Consider the following 19,284-nt stretch of genomic DNA (forward strand, 5'->3'; position numbering starts at 1 on the left):
CAGCGGGCGGGCGGCGCGACGCCGCAATATCAATACTTATACTTACAATTGCAACCTTAAATCCATGCTGCAGCTGCTGCACTGCTGCAGGTGTACTTTGGGGCCCCTCACAATGTTGGGGCCCGGGACAGATGTCCCCTTTGACCCCCCCTGTCGCCGGGCCTGGACTCAGTCACATACCATATCTGTGTGCACTGCTCAGGCTCAGGCCAGTGTGCTGCATCATCTATTATCTATATATAATATTATATATATCTGTCTGACTGCTCAGCTCACACAGCTTATAATTGTGGGGGAGACTGGGGAGCACTACTGCAGTGCCAGTTATAGGTTATAGCAGGAGCCAGGAGTACATAATATATTATATAGTGAGTGACCACCAGACACACAGTGCAGTTTATTTAATATATCCGTTCTCTGCCTGAAAAAAGCGATACACACAGTGACTCAGTCAGTCACATACCATATCTGTGTGCACTGCTCAGGCTCAGGCCAGTGTGCTGCATCATCTATATATATTATATATCTGTCTGACTGCTCAGCTCACACAGCTTATAATTGTGGGGGAGACTGGGGAGCACTACTGCAGTGCCAGTTATAGGTTATAGCAGGAGCCAGGAGTACATAATATTATATTAAAATTAAACAGTGCACACTTTTGCTGCAGGAGTGCCACTGCCAGTGTGACTAGTGACCAGTGACCTGACCACCAGTATATAATATTAGTAGTATACTATCTCTTTATCAACCAGTCTATATTAGCAGCAGACACAGTACAGTGCGGTAGTTCACGGCTGTGGCTACCTCTGTGTCGGCACTCGGCAGCCCGTCCATAATTGTATATACCACCTAACCGTGGTTTTTTTTTCTTTCTTTATACATACATACTAGTTACGAGTATACTATCTCTTTATCAACCAGTCTATATATTAGCAGCAGACACAGTACAGTGCGGTAGTTCACGGCTGTGGCTACCTCTGTGTCGGCACTCGGCAGCCCGTCCATAATTGTATATACCACCTAACCGTGGTTTTTTTTTCTTTCTTTATACATACATACTAGTTACGAGTATACTATCTCTTTATCAACCAGTCTATATATTAGCAGCAGACACAGTACAGTGCGGTAGTTCACGGCTGTGGCTACCTCTGTGTCGGCACTCGGCAGCCCGTCCATAATTGTATATACCACCTAACCGTGGTTTTTTTTTCTTTCTTTATACATACATACTAGTTACGAGTATACTATCTCTTTATCAACCAGTCTATATTAGCAGCAGACACAGTGCGGTAGTTCACGGCTGTGGCTACCTCTGTGTCGGCACTCGGCAGCCCGTCCATAATTGTATATACCACCTAACCGTGGTTTTTTTTTCTTTCTTTATACATACATACTAGTTACGAGTATACTATCTCTTTATCAACCAGTCTATATATTAGCAGCAGACACAGTACAGTGCGGTAGTTCACGGCTGTGGCTACCTCTGTGTCGGCACTCGGCAGCCCGTCCATAATTGTATATACCACCTAACCGTGGTTTTTTTTTCTTTCTTTATACATACATACTAGTTACGAGTATACTATCTCTTTATCAACCAGTCTATATATTAGCAGCAGACACAGTACAGTGCGGTAGTTCACGGCTGTGGCTACCTCTGTGTCGGCACTCGGCAGCCCGTCCATAATTGTATATACCACCTAACCGTGGTTTTTCTTTCTTTCTTTATACATACATACTAGTTACGAGTATACTATCTCTTTACCAACCAGTCTATATATTAGCAGCAGACACAGTACAGTGCGGTAGTTCACGGCTGTGGCTACCTCTGTGTCGGCACTCGGCAGCCCGTCCATAATTGTATATACCACCTAACCGTGGTTTTTTTTTCTTTCTTTATACATACATACTAGTTACGAGTATACTATCTCTTTATCAACCAGTCTATATATTAGCAGCAGACACAGTACAGTGCGGTAGTTCACGGCTGTGGCTACCTCTGTGTCGGCACTCGGCAGCCCGTCCATAATTGTATATACCACCTAACCGTGGTTTTTTTTTCTTTCTTTATACATACATACTAGTTACGAGTATACTATCTCTTTATCAACCAGTCTATATATTAGCAGCAGACACAGTACAGTGCGGTAGTTCACGGCTGTGGCTACCTCTGTGTCGGCACTCGGCAGCCCGTCCATAATTGTATATACCACCTAACCGTGGTTTTTTTTTCTTTCTTTATACATACATACTAGTTACGAGTATACTATCTCTTTATCAACCAGTCTATATATTAGCAGCAGACACAGTACAGTGCGGTAGTTCACGGCTGTGGCTACCTCTGTGTCGGCACTCGGCAGCCCGTCCATAATTGTATACTAGTATCCAATCCATCCATCTCCATTGTTTACCTGAGGTGCCTTTTAGTTGTGCCTATTAAAATATGGAGAACAAAAATGTTGAGGTTCCAAAATTAGGGAAAGATCAAGATCCACTTCCACCTCGTGCTGAAGCTGCTGCCACTAGTCATGGCCGAGACGATGAAATGCCAGCAACGTCGTCTGCCAAGGCCGATGCCCAATGGCATAGTACAGAGCATGTCAAAACCAAAACACCAAATATCAGTAAAAAAAGGACTCCAAAACCTAAAATAAAATTGTCGGAGGAGAAGCGTAAACTTGCCAATATGCCATTTACCACACGGAGTGGCAAGGAACGGCTGAGGCCCTGGCCTATGTTCATGGCTAGTGGTTCAGCTTCACATGAGGATGGAAGCACTCAGCCTCTCGCTAGAAAACTGAAAAGACTCAAGCTGGCAAAAGCACCGCAAAGAACTGTGCGTTCTTTGAAATCCCAAATCCACAAGGAGAGTCCAATTGTGTCGGTTGCGATGCCTGACCTTCCCAACACTGGACGTGAAGAGCATGCGCCTTCCACCATTTGCACGCCCCCTGCAAGTGCTGGAAGGAGCACCCGCAGTCCAGTTCCTGATAGTCAGATTGAAGATGTCAGTGTTGAAGTACACCAGGATGAGGAGGATATGGGTGTTGCTGGCGCTGGGGAGGAAATTGACCAGGAGGATTCTGATGGTGAGGTGGTTTGTTTAAGTCAGGCACCCGGGGAGACACCTGTTGTCCGTGGGAGGAATATGGCCGTTGACATGCCAGGTGAAAATACCAAAAAAATCAGCTCTTCGGTGTGGAGGTATTTCACCAGAAATGCGGACAACAGGTGTCAAGCCGTGTGTTCCCTTTGTCAAGCTGTAATAAGTAGGGGTAAGGACGTTAACCACCTCGGAACATCCTCCCTTATACGTCACCTGCAGCGCATTCATAATAAGTCAGTGACAAGTTCAAAAACTTTGGGTGACAGCGGAAGCAGTCCACTGACCAGTAAATCCCTTCCTCTTGTAACCAAGCTCACGCAAACCACCCCACCAACTCCCTCAGTGTCAATTTCCTCCTTCCCCAGGAATGCCAATAGTCCTGCAGGCCATGTCACTGGCAAGTCTGACGAGTCCTCTCCTGCCTGGAATTCCTCCGATGCATCCTTGCGTGTAACGCCTACTGCTGCTGGCGCTGCTGTTGTTGCCGCTGGGAGTCGATGGTCATCCCAGAGGGGAAGTCGTAAGCCCACTTGTACTACTTCCAGTAAGCAATTGACTGTTCAACAGTCCTTTGCGAGGAAGATGAAATATCACAGCAGTCATCCTACTGCAAAGCGGATAACTGAGTCCTTGACAACTATGTTGGTGTTAGACGTGCGTCCGGTATCCGCCGTTAGTTCACAGGGAACTAGACAATTTATTGAGGCAGTGTGCCCCCGTTACCAAATACCATCTAGGTTCCACTTCTCTAGGCAGGCGATACCGAGAATGTACACGGACGTCAGAAAAAGACTCACCAGTGTCCTAAAAAATGCAGTTGTACCCAATGTCCACTTAACCACGGACATGTGGACAAGTGGAGCAGGGCAGGGTCAGGACTATATGACTGTGACAGCCCACTGGGTAGATGTATGGACTCCCGCCGCAAGAACAGCAGCGGCGGCACCAGTAGCAGCATCTCGCAAACGCCAACTCTTTCCTAGGCAGGCTACGCTTTGTATCACCGCTTTCCAGAATACGCACACAGCTGAAAACCTCTTACGGCAACTGAGGAAGATCATCGCGGAATGGCTTACCCCAATTGGACTCTCCTGTGGATTTGTGGCATCGGACAACGCCAGCAATATTGTGTGTGCATTAAATATGGGCAAATTCCAGCACGTCCCATGTTTTGCACATACCTTGAATTTGGTGGTGCAGAATTTTTTAAAAAACGACAGGGGCGTGCAAGAGATGCTGTCGGTGGCCAGAAAAATTGCGGGACACTTTCGGCGTACAGGCACCACGTACAGAAGACTGGAGCACCACCAAAAACTACTGAACCTGCCCTGCCATCATCTGAAGCAAGAAGTGGTAACGAGGTGGAATTCAACCCTCTATATGCTTCAGAGGTTGGAGGAGCAGCAAAAGGCCATTCAAGCCTATACAATTGAGCACGATATAGTAGGTGGAATGCACCTGTCTCAAGTGCAGTGGAGAATGATTTCAACGTTGTGCAAGGTTCTGATGCCCTTTGAACTTGCCACACGTGAAGTCAGTTCAGACACTGCCAGCCTGAGTCAGGTCATTCCCCTCATCAGGCTTTTGCAGAAGAAGCTGGAGGCATTGAAGAAGGAGCTAAAAGGGAGCGATTCCGCTAGGCATGTGGGACTTGTGGATGCAGCCCTTAATTCGCTTAACAAGGATTCACGGGTGGTCAATCTGTTGAAATCAGAGCACTACATTTTGGCCACCGTGCTCGATCCTAGATTTAAAGCCTACCTTGGATCTCTCTTTCCGGCAGACACAGGTCTGCTGGGGTTGAAAGACCTGCTGGTGACAAAATTGTCAAGTCAAGCGGAACGCGACCTGTCAACATCTCCTCCTTCACATTCTCCCGCAACTGGGGGTGCGAGGAAAAGGCTCAGAATTCCGAGCCCACCCGCTGGCGGTGATGCAGGGCAGTCTGGAGCGACTGCTGATGCTGACATCTGGTCCGGACTGAAGGACCTGACAACGATTACGGACATGTCGTCTACTGTCACTGCATATGATTCTCTCAACATTGATAGAATGGTGGAGGATTATATGAGTGACCGCATCCAAGTAGGCACGTCACACAGTCCGTACTTATACTGGCAGGAAAAAGAGGCAATTTGGAGGCCCTTGCACAAACTGGCTTTATTCTACCTAAGTTGCCCTCCCACAAGTGTGTACTCCGAAAGAGTGTTTAGTGCCGCCGCTCACCTTGTCAGCAATCGGCGTACGAGGTTACATCCAGAAAATGTGGAGAAGATGATGTTCATTAAAATGAATTATAATCAATTCCTCCGCGGAGACATTGACCAGCAGCAATTGCCTCCACAAAGTACACAGGGAGCTGAGATGGTGGATTCCAGTGGGGACGAATTGATAATCTGTGAGGAGGGGGATGTACACGGTGATATATCGGAGGGTGAAGATGAGGTGGACATCTTGCCTCTGTAGAGCCAGTTTGTGCAAGGAGAGATTAATTGCTTCTTTTTTGGGGGGGGTCCAAACCAACCCGTCATATCAGTCACAGTCGTGTGGCAGACCCTGTCACTGAAATGATGGGTTGGTTAAAGTGTGCATGTCCTGTTTTGTTTATACAACATAAGGGTGGGTGGGAGGGCCCAAGGACAATTCCATCTTGCACCTCTTTTTTCGTTTCTTTTTCTTTGCATCATGTGCTGATTGGGGAGGGTTTTTTTGGAAGGGACATCCTGCGTGACACTGCAGTGCCACTCCTAGATGGGCCCGGTGTTTGTGTCGGCCACTAGGGTCGCTAATCTTACTCACACAGCTACCTCATTGCGCCTCTTTTTTTCTTTGCGTCATGTGCTGTTTGGGGAGGGTTTTTTGGAAGGGACATCCTGCGTGACACTGCAGTGCCACTCCTAGATGGGCCCGGTGTTTGTGTCGGCCACTAGGGTCGCTAATCTTACTCACACAGCTACCTCATTGCGCCTCTTTTTTTCTTTGCGTCATGTGCTGTTTGGGGAGGGTTTTTTGGAAGGGACATCCTGCGTGACACTGCAGTGCCACTCCTAGATGGGCCCGGTGTTTGTGTCGGCCACTAGGGTCGCTTATCTTACTCACACAGCGACCTCGGTGCAAATTTTAGGACTAAAAATAATATTGTGAGGTGTGAGGTATTCAGAATAGACTGAAAATGAGTGTAAATTATGGTTTTTGAGGTTAATAATACTTTGGGATCAAAATGACCCCCAAATTCTATGATTTAAGCTGTTTTTTAGTGTTTTTTGAAAAAAACACCCGAATCCAAAACACACCCGAATCCGACAAAAAAAATTCGGTGAGGTTTTGCCAAAACGCGTTCGAACCCAAAACACGGCCGCGGAACCGAACCCAAAACCAAAACACAAAACCCGAAAAATTTCAGGCGCTCATCTCTAGTTTGCATACAACTCTGAACCAAACCCATAGCTCCATCTTCAAGTTTCAATTTTGTTTCCTAATTTGCATTTTGACGAATGGCGAGTCTATAGATGGAGTTAGGACAACGACAGTCAGTTAATTTTGAGTGCTGTGATTGGGGCAAGAGACTTTATGCCAAATTCCGCTGATGAAATATGCAAACGCCCGGAAATATCCAAAATATTTTCTCCATGATAGTGTAAATTTTGCATTATACATACCCAGTCCTCCTCCAACCGCACAGAATTAAATGATCATTGTCATCCCAAACCTATAGAGTCTAGAATGGCAAAACAATATGGGACTTGAAGATTGTATCAATTGCATCAATGGAACTTCACACATCTGCATGACAGCCCAAATTACCCAAATTTGCATTTGTGCCAATTTCTGCCTCAATTTTCCACATCTCTAGTGTGCTGACCTTTGAAAGTTATCCAGCGCACAATATTTTTGAATGTTGCAGGTTGTTTCATTTCTTGACATATTGGTTAAACGTAAACATACATTATATTTCATTTGCCTTTATAGAAAGTCTTTTTCCAGGTCATGGTTTCTTAAAATAGATTAAATTAATCTAATATACTAATTACGTCTCCCATTCTGCAGTCTTATACTGAAAGGATTCACCCCTGAAGGAAGATGTCTTTCTGAAAAGGAAACCAAGGCCCTCCTAGCCGCTGGTGACAAAGATGGAGATGGCAAAATTGGGATTGATGGTATGTATTGTGTGAATTAAACACTAATTACACTGACATCAGGGCCAGTCTGTATGATGCTTAAGGAAATGTAACAAAAGTCCAAAACCCAGTGGGTATGGTAACTAGGGAGGCCATTGAAAAAAAGTAAATCCCAAGATTCCCGGGATACTTGGGATTGGGTGGAATCATGCCCACACAAATACTCACCATTGTGAGTGGGAGCCGGGCTCGAGGGTGGCGAGGTGCGGTCCAGGAGTCGACTTGCATCAGACTTGCCATTGTGGGTGGGAGGGATCACGGGCTGTAGGTGCGGGCAGCAAGGTGCGGTGTGAGCGATGAGGTGCGGCCTAGGCGGTACAGATGGCTGGCATCAGACGGCGCAGTGTGACCTCTGACATCATGTCACACTGCGTAGTATGCACTACTAAGGGCAGGGAGAGCCAGGAGGAGGGAGCCGTTGAGCTTCCTCAGGAGGCTCAGACGCTGCCCGGCATTAAAAATACAATGCGGCAGGTAAATCTGGAGCATCAAATCCCGGGACTGAATCCCGGCCATTTTTGGCCTAATTCCCGGGATCCAGCCGATCCTGGGATTGGCCTACCTAATGGTAATATACAATAGATTCTAGTGTTAACCAATCCAATGTCACTTTTACTTGTGTCGTGCTGCACTGTGTGATGCGCTACTTGTTCCATTTCCATGTAAATGTTTTGCAAGAATCTAATAGATAGATGCCCCAAAATACAAAAAAAGCTATGACAGATCAATGCGCGACCAGCCTTAGCCAAAAGCAATCACTGAACTTCAGAAAATTAACAACACCAAAGAATAGTGTTCAGGGAAGTTGGTGCTCAATAGTGACCCACATAGAATATGTTCAAAGGGATGCTCATTCATAAAATAAAACAATTCTTACATCTGGGTACCTGTAATAATGGAAAAAACATGGACATAATAGTTTGAGACCTTCACAACATCCACCCCTGGTGACATCAGATGGAATCAGTGAGTTTAATAGAAAACTTTGCACTGTGGAATAAAAGGCATAATTTATCCCCAAAAAAGCACTCATCCATGTGTGACAAGAAGAAGGAACCCTCTTAGCAGGTTCTTTGATAAACACAAATTAATGCTTTGAAGTTGGAAGTTGGATCCTCCACTTGGTTTCTCTCATTCCAATAAGCATGCAAAGGAAGAGCACTTTAATACACACTTTTTATTTAGCATCTGTACAAAGAAGAATATCCATGGTAGTAGTATTAATTAACTTCCTATCAGACTCAGGTGTCACCAGGCACACATAATAACCAGACTTAGGGGGACATGTGCTAAGCAGTGATAAAAGTGGAGAAGTGAGCCAGTGGAGAAGTTGCCCATGGCAACCAATCAGCATTGCCGTAACATGTATAATTTGCATACTATAAACATATACAGAGCAGCTGATTGGTTGCTATGGGCAACTTTTCTACTGGCTCACTTCTCCACTTTTATCACTGCTTAGTACATGTCCCCCTAAAGCAGAAAGAGATGGAATGCGGAGTAATCATTTAGCCATGTGCAGTATCAGGCTGGACCATGAAGGGCCCACTGGGGAAATTAAGTGATAAGGACCATGCTTAGGGTGTGGCCATCCACCACAGAGGCTTGGCTAACTATTAGAGATTGTATGATCTGGGCCCCTTTATATAGTAAATACTGCTAGTGCATGCATGATAGTGTAGTAGATAATAACAACAATGCACTGTACTAGTGAGTACACCATAGTCCTGTGCAGTATAATGTAACGGGGTGGTATTCATGTGACCGCCGGTCAGCTGACCGACAGTCACATGACCTCCTCCACCAGCCTGACGGGTCACTGTCCCGATGGTCGGCATGCCGACCAACAGGGACTATTTCCACTCGTGGGTGTCCACAACACCCATAGAGTGGGAATAGAACCCGTGGCGACCGCAGGTCGCCACCGAGCCCGCAGCGCAGCGAGCCCGCAAGGGGCTTGCTGCACTCGCCCCTCCCCGCCGGGATCCCGGCGTCGGTAAGCTGACCGGCGGTCAGGAGACCGCCGGTCAGCCGTACTACACCCATGTAACGTATAATATATAATTCAAGTGCACAGTCTAAAACCTGATCCCTAGAGGAGGGGGAAGGGCCCTCAGGCAGTGGGGTCTACTGGGGGTTTCCTCTGCACCTCTATGGGCCAGTCCAACCCTGGCCGTGTATTCGGAATATAGCCACAGAAGTCAGACTGAGAGACCACCGGATCCGGTCTTTTGGTGACAGCACTTAGGTCGACACTCATTAGGTCGACCACTATTGGTCGACGTGCATTAGGTCGACATGGTCACCAGGTCGCCATGGCCAAATTCGACACATGAAAAGGTCGACACGAGATTTTCAAGTTTTTTTGTTTTTTTAAACTTTTTCATACTTTACGATTTACATGGTCTAGGATTGGGAATAGTAACCTGTGCCGGGCACAGCGGTAGCGGTGAGAGGCATCTTAACCGAAGCGCGGGGATACGGTGCACTAATTGGGGTTCCCATTCACTTTACGAAGAAAACGACAAAAAAACCTCATGTCGACCTTTTCCCATATCAACCTATTCCATGTCGACATAATGACCATGTCAACCTAGTCACTGTCGACCAATAGTGGTCAACCTAATGACTGTCGACCTAGTTACTGTCGACCCTATAATGCACACCCGAGACCACACCACTTCCAATGTGTGTCGATGAAAACATCTTTTACAAGGAGAGTGTATGGCTTACATACTGGAAGTAACCGCTCCGATTTACATCTCTCCTCCACTCTGTTACAAGATTAAACATCTAACAAATAAAACAGCATAGCGGCAGAGTACTTACATGAAATAGAAGCCGTAAATTGTAAAAATCTATGCATAATAACTGTTTTAGACAAACTGATAAATATCAAGTGAAGGCCAGGAGCAATAATTACTTGACAAAATGTGTAATATCATCCTGAGTATCACATAATTAAGGATTTATTTATTTTGTTTTTGTTGAATCACATGATGTGTGAGATGTGTGATGTCATGTGTGAATGTCTTTTTGATAAACATTTTACCAAACAGGCGGGATGACGTTTCATGTCATGTGACAAACGTTATGACAAGGCACATTTAGTTTTTTTGCCTTCACATATCGGAGTTGGTTTAAAACAGTTATTATGTTATAATTTTTACAATTTATGGTTTTTATTTTATTCATGTACTTTCTATTTATTACACATTGTAAAGGGACAGAGGAGAGATGTAAATCGGAACGTTACTTACAGTATTTACTAGTGATGTGCACCTGAAATTTTTCGGGTTTTGTGTTTTGGTTTTGGGTTCGGTTCCGTGGCCGTGTTTTGGGTTCGGACGCGTTTTGGCAAAACCTCACCGAATTTTTTTTGTCGGATTCGGGTGTGTTTTGGATTCGGGTGTTTTTTTCAAAAGACCCTAAAAAACAGCTTAAATCATAGAATTTGGGGGTCATTTTGATCCCATAGTATTATTAACCTCAATAACCATAATTTCCACTAATTTTCAGTCTATTCTGAACACCTCACACCTCACAATAATATTTTTAGTCCTAAAATTTGCACCGAGGTCGCTGGATGGCTAAGCTAAGCGACCCTAGTGGCCGACACAAACACCTGGCCCATCTAGGAGTGGCACTGCAGTGTCACGCAGGATGGCCCTTCAAAAAAATACTCCCCAAACAGCACATGACGCAAAGAAAAAAAGAGGCGCAATGAGGTAGCTGTGTGACTAAGCTAAGCGACCCTAGTGGCCGACACAAACACCTGGCCCATCTAGGAGTGGCACTGCAGTGTCACGCAGGATGGCCCTTCAAAAAAATACTCCACAAACAGCACATGACGCAAAGAAAAATGAAAGAAAAAAGAGGTGCAAGATGGAATTGTCCTTGGGCCCTCCCACCCACCCTTATGTTGTAAAAACAGGACATGCACACTTTAACGAACCCATCATTTCAGCGACAGGGTCTGCCACACGACTGTGACTGAAATGACTGGTTGGTTTGGGCCCCCACCAAAAAAGAAGCAATCAATCTCTCCTTGCACAAACTGGCTCTACGGAGGCAAGATGTCCACCTCATCATCATCGTCCGATTCATCACCCCTTTCACTGTGTACATCCCCCTCCTCACAGATTATTAATTCGTCCCCACTGGAATCCACCATCTCAGGTCCTCGTGTACTTTCTGGAGGCAATTGCTGCTGGTGAATGTCTCCATGGAGGAATTGATTATAATTAATTTTAATGAACATCATCTTCTCCACATTTTCTGGAAGTAACCTCGTACGCCGATTGCTGACAAGGTGAGCGGCGGCACTAAACACTCTTTCGGAGTACACACTGGAGGGAGGGCAACTTAGGTAGAATAAAGCCAGTTTGTGCAAGGGCCTCCAAATTGCCTCTTTTTCCTGCCAGTATACGTACGGACTGTCTGACGTGCCTACTTGGATGCGGTCACTCATATAATCCTCCACCATTCTTTCAATGGTGAGAGAATCATATGCAGTGACAGTAGACGACTTGTCAGTAATCGTTGGCAGGTCCTTCAGTCCGGACCAGATGTCAGCATCAGCAGTCGCTCCAGACTGCCCTGCATCACCGCCAGCGGGTGGGCTCGGAATTCGTAGCCTTTTCCTCGCACCCCCAGTTGCGGGAGAATGTGAAGGAGGAGATGTTGACGGGTCGCGTTCCGCTTGACTTGACAATTTTGTCACCAGCAGTTCTTTGAACCTCTGCAGACTTGTGTCTGCCGTAAAGAGAGATCCAAGGTAGGTTTTAAATCTAGGATCGAGCACGGTGGCCAAAATGTAGTGCTCTGATTTCAACAGATTGACCACACGTGAATCCTGGTTAAGCGAATGAAGGGCTCCATCCACAAGTCCCACATGCCTAGCGGAATCGCTCTGTTTTAGCTCCTCCTTCAATGCCTCCAGCTTCTTCTGCAAAAGCCTGATGAGGGGAATGACCTGACTCAGGCTGGCAGTGTCTGAACTGACTTCACGTGTGGCAAGTTCAAAAGGTTGCAGAACCTTGCACAACGTTGAAATCATTCTCCACTGCGCTTGAGACAGGTGCATTCCACCTCCTTTGCCTATATCATGGCCAGATGTATAGGCTTGAATGGCCTTTTGCTGCTCCTCCATCCTCTGAAGCATATAGAGGGTTGAATTCCACCTCGTTACCACCTCTTGCTTCAGATGATGGCAGGGCAGGTTCAGGTGTTTTTGGTGGTGCTCCAGTCTTCTGTACGCGGTGCCTGTACGCCGAAAGTGGCCCGCAATTCTTCTGGCCACCGACAGCATCTCTTGCACGCCCCTGTCGTTTTTTAAATAATTCTGCACCACCAAATTCAAGGTATGTGCAAAACATGGGACGTGCTGGAATTTGCCCAGATGTAATGCACTCACAATATTGCTGGCATTGTCCGATGTCACAAATCCCAAGGAGAGTCCAATTGGGGTAAGCCATTCTGCAATGATCTTCCTCAGTTGCCGTAAGAGGTTTTCAGCTGTGTGCCTATTCTGGAAAGCGGTGATACAAAGCGTAGCCTGCCTAGGAACGAGTTGGCGTTTGCGAGATGCTGCTACTGGTGCCGCCGCTGCTGTTCTTGCAGCGGGAGGCAATACATCTACCCAGTGGGCTGTCACAGTCATGTAGTCCTGAGTCTGCCCTGCTCCACTTGTCCACATGTCCGTGGTTAAGTGGACATTGGGTACAACTGCATTTTTTAGGACACTGGTGAGTCTTTTTCTGACGTCCGTGTACATTCTCGGTATCGCCTGCCTAGAGAAGTGGAACCTAGATGGTATTTGGTAACGGGGGCACACTACCTCAAGAAATTGTCTAGTTCCCTGTGAACTAACGGCAGATACCGGACGCACGTCTAACACCAACATAGTTGTCAAGGCCTCAGTTATCTTTGCAACAGGATGACTGCTGTGATATTTCATCTTCCTCGCAAAGGACTGTTGGATAGTCAATTGCTTACTGGAAGTAGTACAAGTGGTCTTCCGACTTCCCCTCTGGGATGACGATCGACTCCCAGCAGCAACAACAGCAGCGCCAGCAGCAGTAGGCGTTACACTCAAGGATGCATCGGAGGAATCCCAGGCAGGAGAGGACTCGTCAGACTTGCCAGTGACATGGCCTGCAGGACTATTGGCTTTCCTGGGTAAGGAGGAAATTGACACTGAGGGAGTTGGTGGTGTGGTTTGCGCGAGCTTGGTCACAAGAGGAAGGGATTTACTGGTCAGTGGACTGCTTCCGCTGTCGCCCAAAGTTTTTGAACTTGTCACTGACTTATTATGAATGCGCTGCAGGTGACGTATAAGGGAGGATGTTCCTAGGTGGTTAACGTCCTTACCCCTACTTATTACAGCTTGACACCTGTTGTCCGCATTTCTGTTGAAATACTTCCACACTGAAGAGCTGATTTTTTTGGTATTTTCACCAGGCATGTCAATGGCCATATTCCTCCCACGTACAACAGGTGTCTCCCCGGGTGCCTGACTTAAACAAACCACCTCACCATCAGAATCCTCCTTGTCAATTTCCTCCCCAGCGCCAGCAACACCCATATCCTCATCCTGGTGTACTTCAACACTGACATCTTCAATTTCACTATCAGGAACTGGACTGCGGGTTCTCCTTTCAACACTTGCAGGGGGCGTGCAAATGGTGGAAGGCACAAGCTCTTCCCGTCCAGTGTTGGGAAGGTCAGGCATCGCAACCGACACAATTGGACTCTCCTTTGGGATTTGGGATTTCGAAAAACGCACAGTTCTTTGCTGTGCTTTTGCCGCAAGTCTTTTCTTTTTTCTAGCGAGAGGATGAGTGCTTCCATCCTCATGTGAAGCTGAACCACTAGCCATGAACATAGGCCAGGGCCTCAGCCGTTCCTTGCCACTCCGTGTCGTAAATGGCATATTGGCAAGTTTACGCTTCTCCTCGCTTTTAATTTTGATTTCTGGGTCATTTTTTTTACTGATCTTTTGTGTTTTGGATTTTACATGCTCTGTACTATGACATTGGCCATCGGCCTTGGCAGACGACGTTGATGGCATTTCATCGTCTCGGCCATGACAAGTGGCAGCAGCTTCAGCACGAGGTGGAAGTGGATCTTGATCTTTCCCTATTTTTTTAACCTCCACATTTTTGTTCTCCATATTTTGCGCACAACTAAAAGCCACCACAGGTATACAATGTAGATGGATGGATAGTATAGTATTACTTATACTTATGGATGACGAGTGACGACACAGAGGTAGGTACAGCCGTGGCCTACCGTACTGCTGCTTAGTGCTTATATATAAATATAATATACTGTATAACGGACCTGGTGGACAGTGTCAGCAGCAGACTGCTAAACTAGTATGAAGAAAGAAAAAAGAAACACCACAGGTATACAATGTAGATGGATGGATAGTATAGTATTACTTATACTTATGGACGACGAGTGATGACACAGAGGTAGGTACAGCCGTGGCCTACCGTACTGCTGCATAGTGCTTATATATAAATATAATATACTGTATAACGGACCTGGTGGACAGTGTCAGCAGCAGACTGCTAAACTAGTATGAAGAAAGAAAAAAAAAACACCACAGGTATACAATGTAGATGGATGGATAGTATAGTATTACTTATACTTATGGACGACGAGTGACGACACAGAGGTAGGTACAGCCGTGGCCTATCGTACTGCTGCTTAGTGCTTATATATAAATATAATATACTGTATAACGGACCTGGTGGACAGTGTCAGCAGACTGCTAAAGTAGTATGAAGAAAGAAAAAAAAAAACACCACAGGTATACAATGTAGATGGATGGATAGTATAGTATTACTTATACTTATGGACGACGAGTGCACTGACGACACAGAGGTAGGTACAGCCGTGGCCTACCGTACTGCTGCTTAGTGCTTATATATAAATATAATATACTGTGTGTATAACGGACCTGGTGGACAGTGTCAGCAGACTGCTAAACTAGTATGAAGAAAGAAAAAAAAAAAACACCACAGGTATACAATGTAGATGGATGGATAGTATAGTATTACTTATACTTATGGACGAGTGACAACACAGAGGTAGGTACAGCCGTGGCCTACCATACTGCTGCTTAGTGCTTATATATAAATATAATATACTGTATAACGGACCTGGTGGACAGTGTCAGCAGCAGACTGCTAAACTAGTATGAAGAAAGAAAAAAAAAACACCACAGGTATACAATGTAGATGGATGGATAGTATTACTTATATTTATGGACGACGAGTGACGAGTCGACACAGAGGTAGGTACAGCCGTGGCCTACCGTACTGCTGCTTAGTGCTTAATTATATATATAATATACTGTATAACGGACCTGGTGGACACTGCAGTGTCAGCAGACTGCTAAACAAACTAGCATGAAGAAAGAAAAAAAAAAACACCACAGTGTTTTTCAGGCAGACAAACGTATACTGGACTGGTGGTCACTGTCAGCAAAACTGTGCACTGTACTCATGCTATAACTGCTCCCCAGTCCCCACAATTAGGCAGTGTGAGCAGTGCACTCAGCACAGATATATCATGCAGCAGTGCAGCACACTGAGTGAGCACAGATATGGTGGAGCGTTTTTTTTCAGGCAGAGAAACAACGGATTAAACTCAAAACCCTGCACTGTACTCCCTAACAGCTGCTCCCCGTCCCCAATCCTCCCCACAATTATAACTAACTAAGTACTAATATAATACAACGGACTCAGAGAGGACGCCAGCCACGTCCTCTCCCTATCAATCTCAATGCACATGTGAAAATGGCGGCGACGTGCGGCTCCTTATATAGAATCCGAGTCTCGCGAGAATCCGACAGCGGGATGATGACGTTCGGGCGCGCTCGGGTTAACCGAGCAAGGCGGTAGGATCCGAGTCGCTCGGACCCGTGTAAAAAAAAGATGAAGTTCGGGCGGGTCGGATTCCGAGGATCCGAACCCGCTCATCACTAGTATTTACACCAGCGTCAGTTTATCTGGCACCACTCTCCTTGAAAAAGATTTGTCAAAATACATTGGAGGAGTGGTGCATTCTTTCAGTATGACTGACTACCGTGGTTACAATATATTCCAAGGACTTGGCTGGGTAATTCCCCCGAGTCCCATCTCCATCTGCTTCAGTCTGGTTGATTAGCCTGCTTACATCACACTATTATGTCCATTCTTTCTCATTATTACAATAATCCGTATGATTGATGTAACAAAGAATTGTTGGATTTTACTATTGAACATCTATTTGAACATTTCTTCTATGATGTGCACCAAAATAATTTGCCCCAATCACTACAGACACATTGGACCAGATTCTGAGTCCCATGCCCCTCCAATGTTGGACACAGTATTAGTGATTTTTTTCTTCTGCGTATGCGTACATGTCCCACTGTGCAGTGCGTACATATGTGGATAGTGGCCACACAGAGTCTGAGTTGTGACTGAGAAACTCAGAAATGTGCTTTACAGTGGTGTATCCATAATGGGTGCAATTTTTTTAATACTTACCCCTCCGGAGTCCCGTGTCGGCACTCGGCAGCAGCAGTGTTACACAGGTCACTGGGAAATGGCACTGTGGAATTGTTTTCCGGTGTTTCATGCATGTGCAGTAGGAAAGTCATTGGGAAAATGGGCGCCCCTTATGTATGTTCATCAGTGTGTCCCTAATGTGCCCCCTGTGTGTACATTCTTGTTCCCCCATCTTCATGCTCACCAGTGCCACTCGCCTGCCATCTGTGTGTACCTCATTGCACCCCCCCTGTCTTCATGCTCTAAAGAGTGGCCCTGACCTGCCATCTGTGTGTACCTTATTATGCCCCCCCCCCCTCTGTCTTCATGCTCTAAAGAGTGCCCCTGGTCTGCCACCTGTATGTAACTTATTGTGCCCCTATCTTCATGCTCAGCAGTGCCACTCACCTGCCATCTGTGTACCTTATTGTGCCCCCCTGTCTTCATGCTCTAAAGCAGGCATATCCAACCTGCGGCCCTCCAGCTGTTGTGAAACTACATATCCCAGCATGCCCTGACACAGTTTTGCTGTCAGAGAATGCTAAAGCTGTGCCAGGGCATGCTGGGATGTGTAGTTTCTCAACAGCTGGAGGGCCGCAGGTTGGACATGCCTGCTCTAAAGAGTGCCCCTGACCTGCCATCTGTATGTAACTTGTTGTGCCCCCCTCTCTGTATGTTTGTCAGTGTGCCCTCACCAGCTACCTGTATGTACCTTATTGTGTACCGGTAAATCAAGGTGCATACGGTAGAGGCTCACAGGCTTTGTGATTGGTAAATTAGACCCTTTAGAAAGCAAAAAATCAACATGCGGAATACAAATCAAGATTTGAAAGTGAAACCTATAAAACACTGATGAGTAAAACATAGACAAGGCAAAATTGTGCAGCTATTTATATAAAAGATCAATTGCTCTGAAGTGAATTGGATTAAACTAGAAAGCATTTATACTGTAGCTGATAACAAGAGAACATTATTCAGTAGATGATACTTTAGTGATTGGGTTTGTCTTCTACATTCTAATTTCTATCATCCTCTGAAATGTATGTAATGTGCATCATACGCCTTAATCGATCAGCAGTCATTACAAATGCAATTAATCCAGCTATGGAGTCACATCAGAAGGCATACCAAGATTATTGCAGCATTATATAGTATTTAGCTAGAATGGTAATCATTAGTGGCTTAAACCTTTTGCTCTAGCACAGCGGTGGCCAACCAGTCAGAGCCAAAAAAATCTTCTTAGGTACGTCAGCACCCCCATGTGTCACTCCAGCCAGCTTCCCCATGTGCGACTCCTGCCAGCACCCTCCTGTGTCACTCCAGTCAACTACCCCATTGTGTGTCTCCTGCTAGAACCCTCCTGTGTCACTACAGCCCCCCCCCCCCCCCTTTCCAACTCGTGCTATTGCAGCAGCCCCTTATGTGTCCACTGTTTGCTTGGTTGGTGTCTCACCTCTAGTATTTGGCTCCCTCAGTTCTCAATCCCTGTAGTGCTGCTGTGTGTCTGGCTGGAGTGCAGCGATTTCTGGATCTGTTGTGGTCACGTGACTAAGGGGTCTATTTACTAAGCCTTGGATGGAGATAAAGACCCAGCCAATCGGCTCCTAAATGCTATGTCACAGGCTGGGTTTGAAAAATGAGAGCCAAGAGCTGATTGGCTGGTACTTTATCTCCATCCACTTTATCTCCATCCAAGGCTTAGTAAATACACCCCTGAGTGTTGGGAACCACATTTGAATAAAGAAAGAGCTGCATGCGGCTCAAGAGCCATTGGTTGGCCACCGTTGCTCTAGAACTTTGGAACACTAATAAACTGCCTACTCATTCCAAAGCCCACTATCATTGCATACTGTATAACAAATGCATAAGCATCAGATAACTTGTCGCAAAGGTTCACAGGCTCATTACTGTAGGAAATGTAGCCCTACAGTATAGGTATTTTACTTTAGTGACTCTTTTATATATCTATAGTTACATTTTGATGATTGGTATGGAATATGGCTTTAACATGGACATATTCATTGGGATTCATGTATGAGATAAGCATGTTGTAGGGAACTGGAAGGACCAGGGCAAATATAGTATTACTCTATGCCTAGAGCATAAAACAGGCACAATAACAAAATGTGGAGCAGAATATGTACTGGAATGTGTTTTATGCCACATAGAAAATGGTATTTAACAGATGGATCATTGCGTTCTTGCAGTTTACCAGGTTGCATCCTAATCTTGACACACCAGCACAGATATAGTGAACTGCGCTCACCTATTTGAGGTGATATATTTGTCTGCAGGGTTACTTTATAAGTTTTTCTTCTTGTACATGAGGTTAACATCTCAGCTTGAACCCAAAATTGGAAACAGGAAAAAATAAGATTTTACTTACCGATAAATCTATTTCTCGTAGTCCGTAGTGGATGCTGGGACTCCGTCAGGACCATGGGGATTAGCGGCTCCG

The 19,284-nt window shown here is 45.7% G+C and overlaps 2 protein-coding genes across 5 annotated transcripts in view; one reads left to right on the plus strand and one right to left on the minus strand.

Moving 5' to 3' along the window:
- NCF4 (neutrophil cytosolic factor 4) overlaps window positions 1-19,284 on the minus strand; it is a 554,470-nt gene that overhangs the window by 396,230 nt on the left and 138,956 nt on the right. The window lies entirely within an intron of this gene.
- The window catches only part of PVALB (parvalbumin), a 408,212-nt gene that overhangs the window by 30,679 nt on the left and 358,249 nt on the right, over window positions 1-19,284 (plus strand). For all 4 annotated transcript variants that reach the window (XM_063940672.1, XM_063940673.1, XM_063940674.1 and 1 more), the window contains exon 4: window positions 7,151-7,260. In XM_063940672.1, coding sequence (XP_063796742.1) covers window positions 7,151-7,260 — 110 coding nt within the window. The remainder of the gene's footprint in view (window positions 1-7,150; window positions 7,261-19,284) is intronic.

Source organism: Pseudophryne corroboree, chromosome 9 (genome assembly GCF_028390025.1).
Source record: "Pseudophryne corroboree isolate aPseCor3 chromosome 9, aPseCor3.hap2, whole genome shotgun sequence".
NCBI lineage: Eukaryota > Metazoa > Chordata > Amphibia > Anura > Myobatrachidae > Pseudophryne > Pseudophryne corroboree.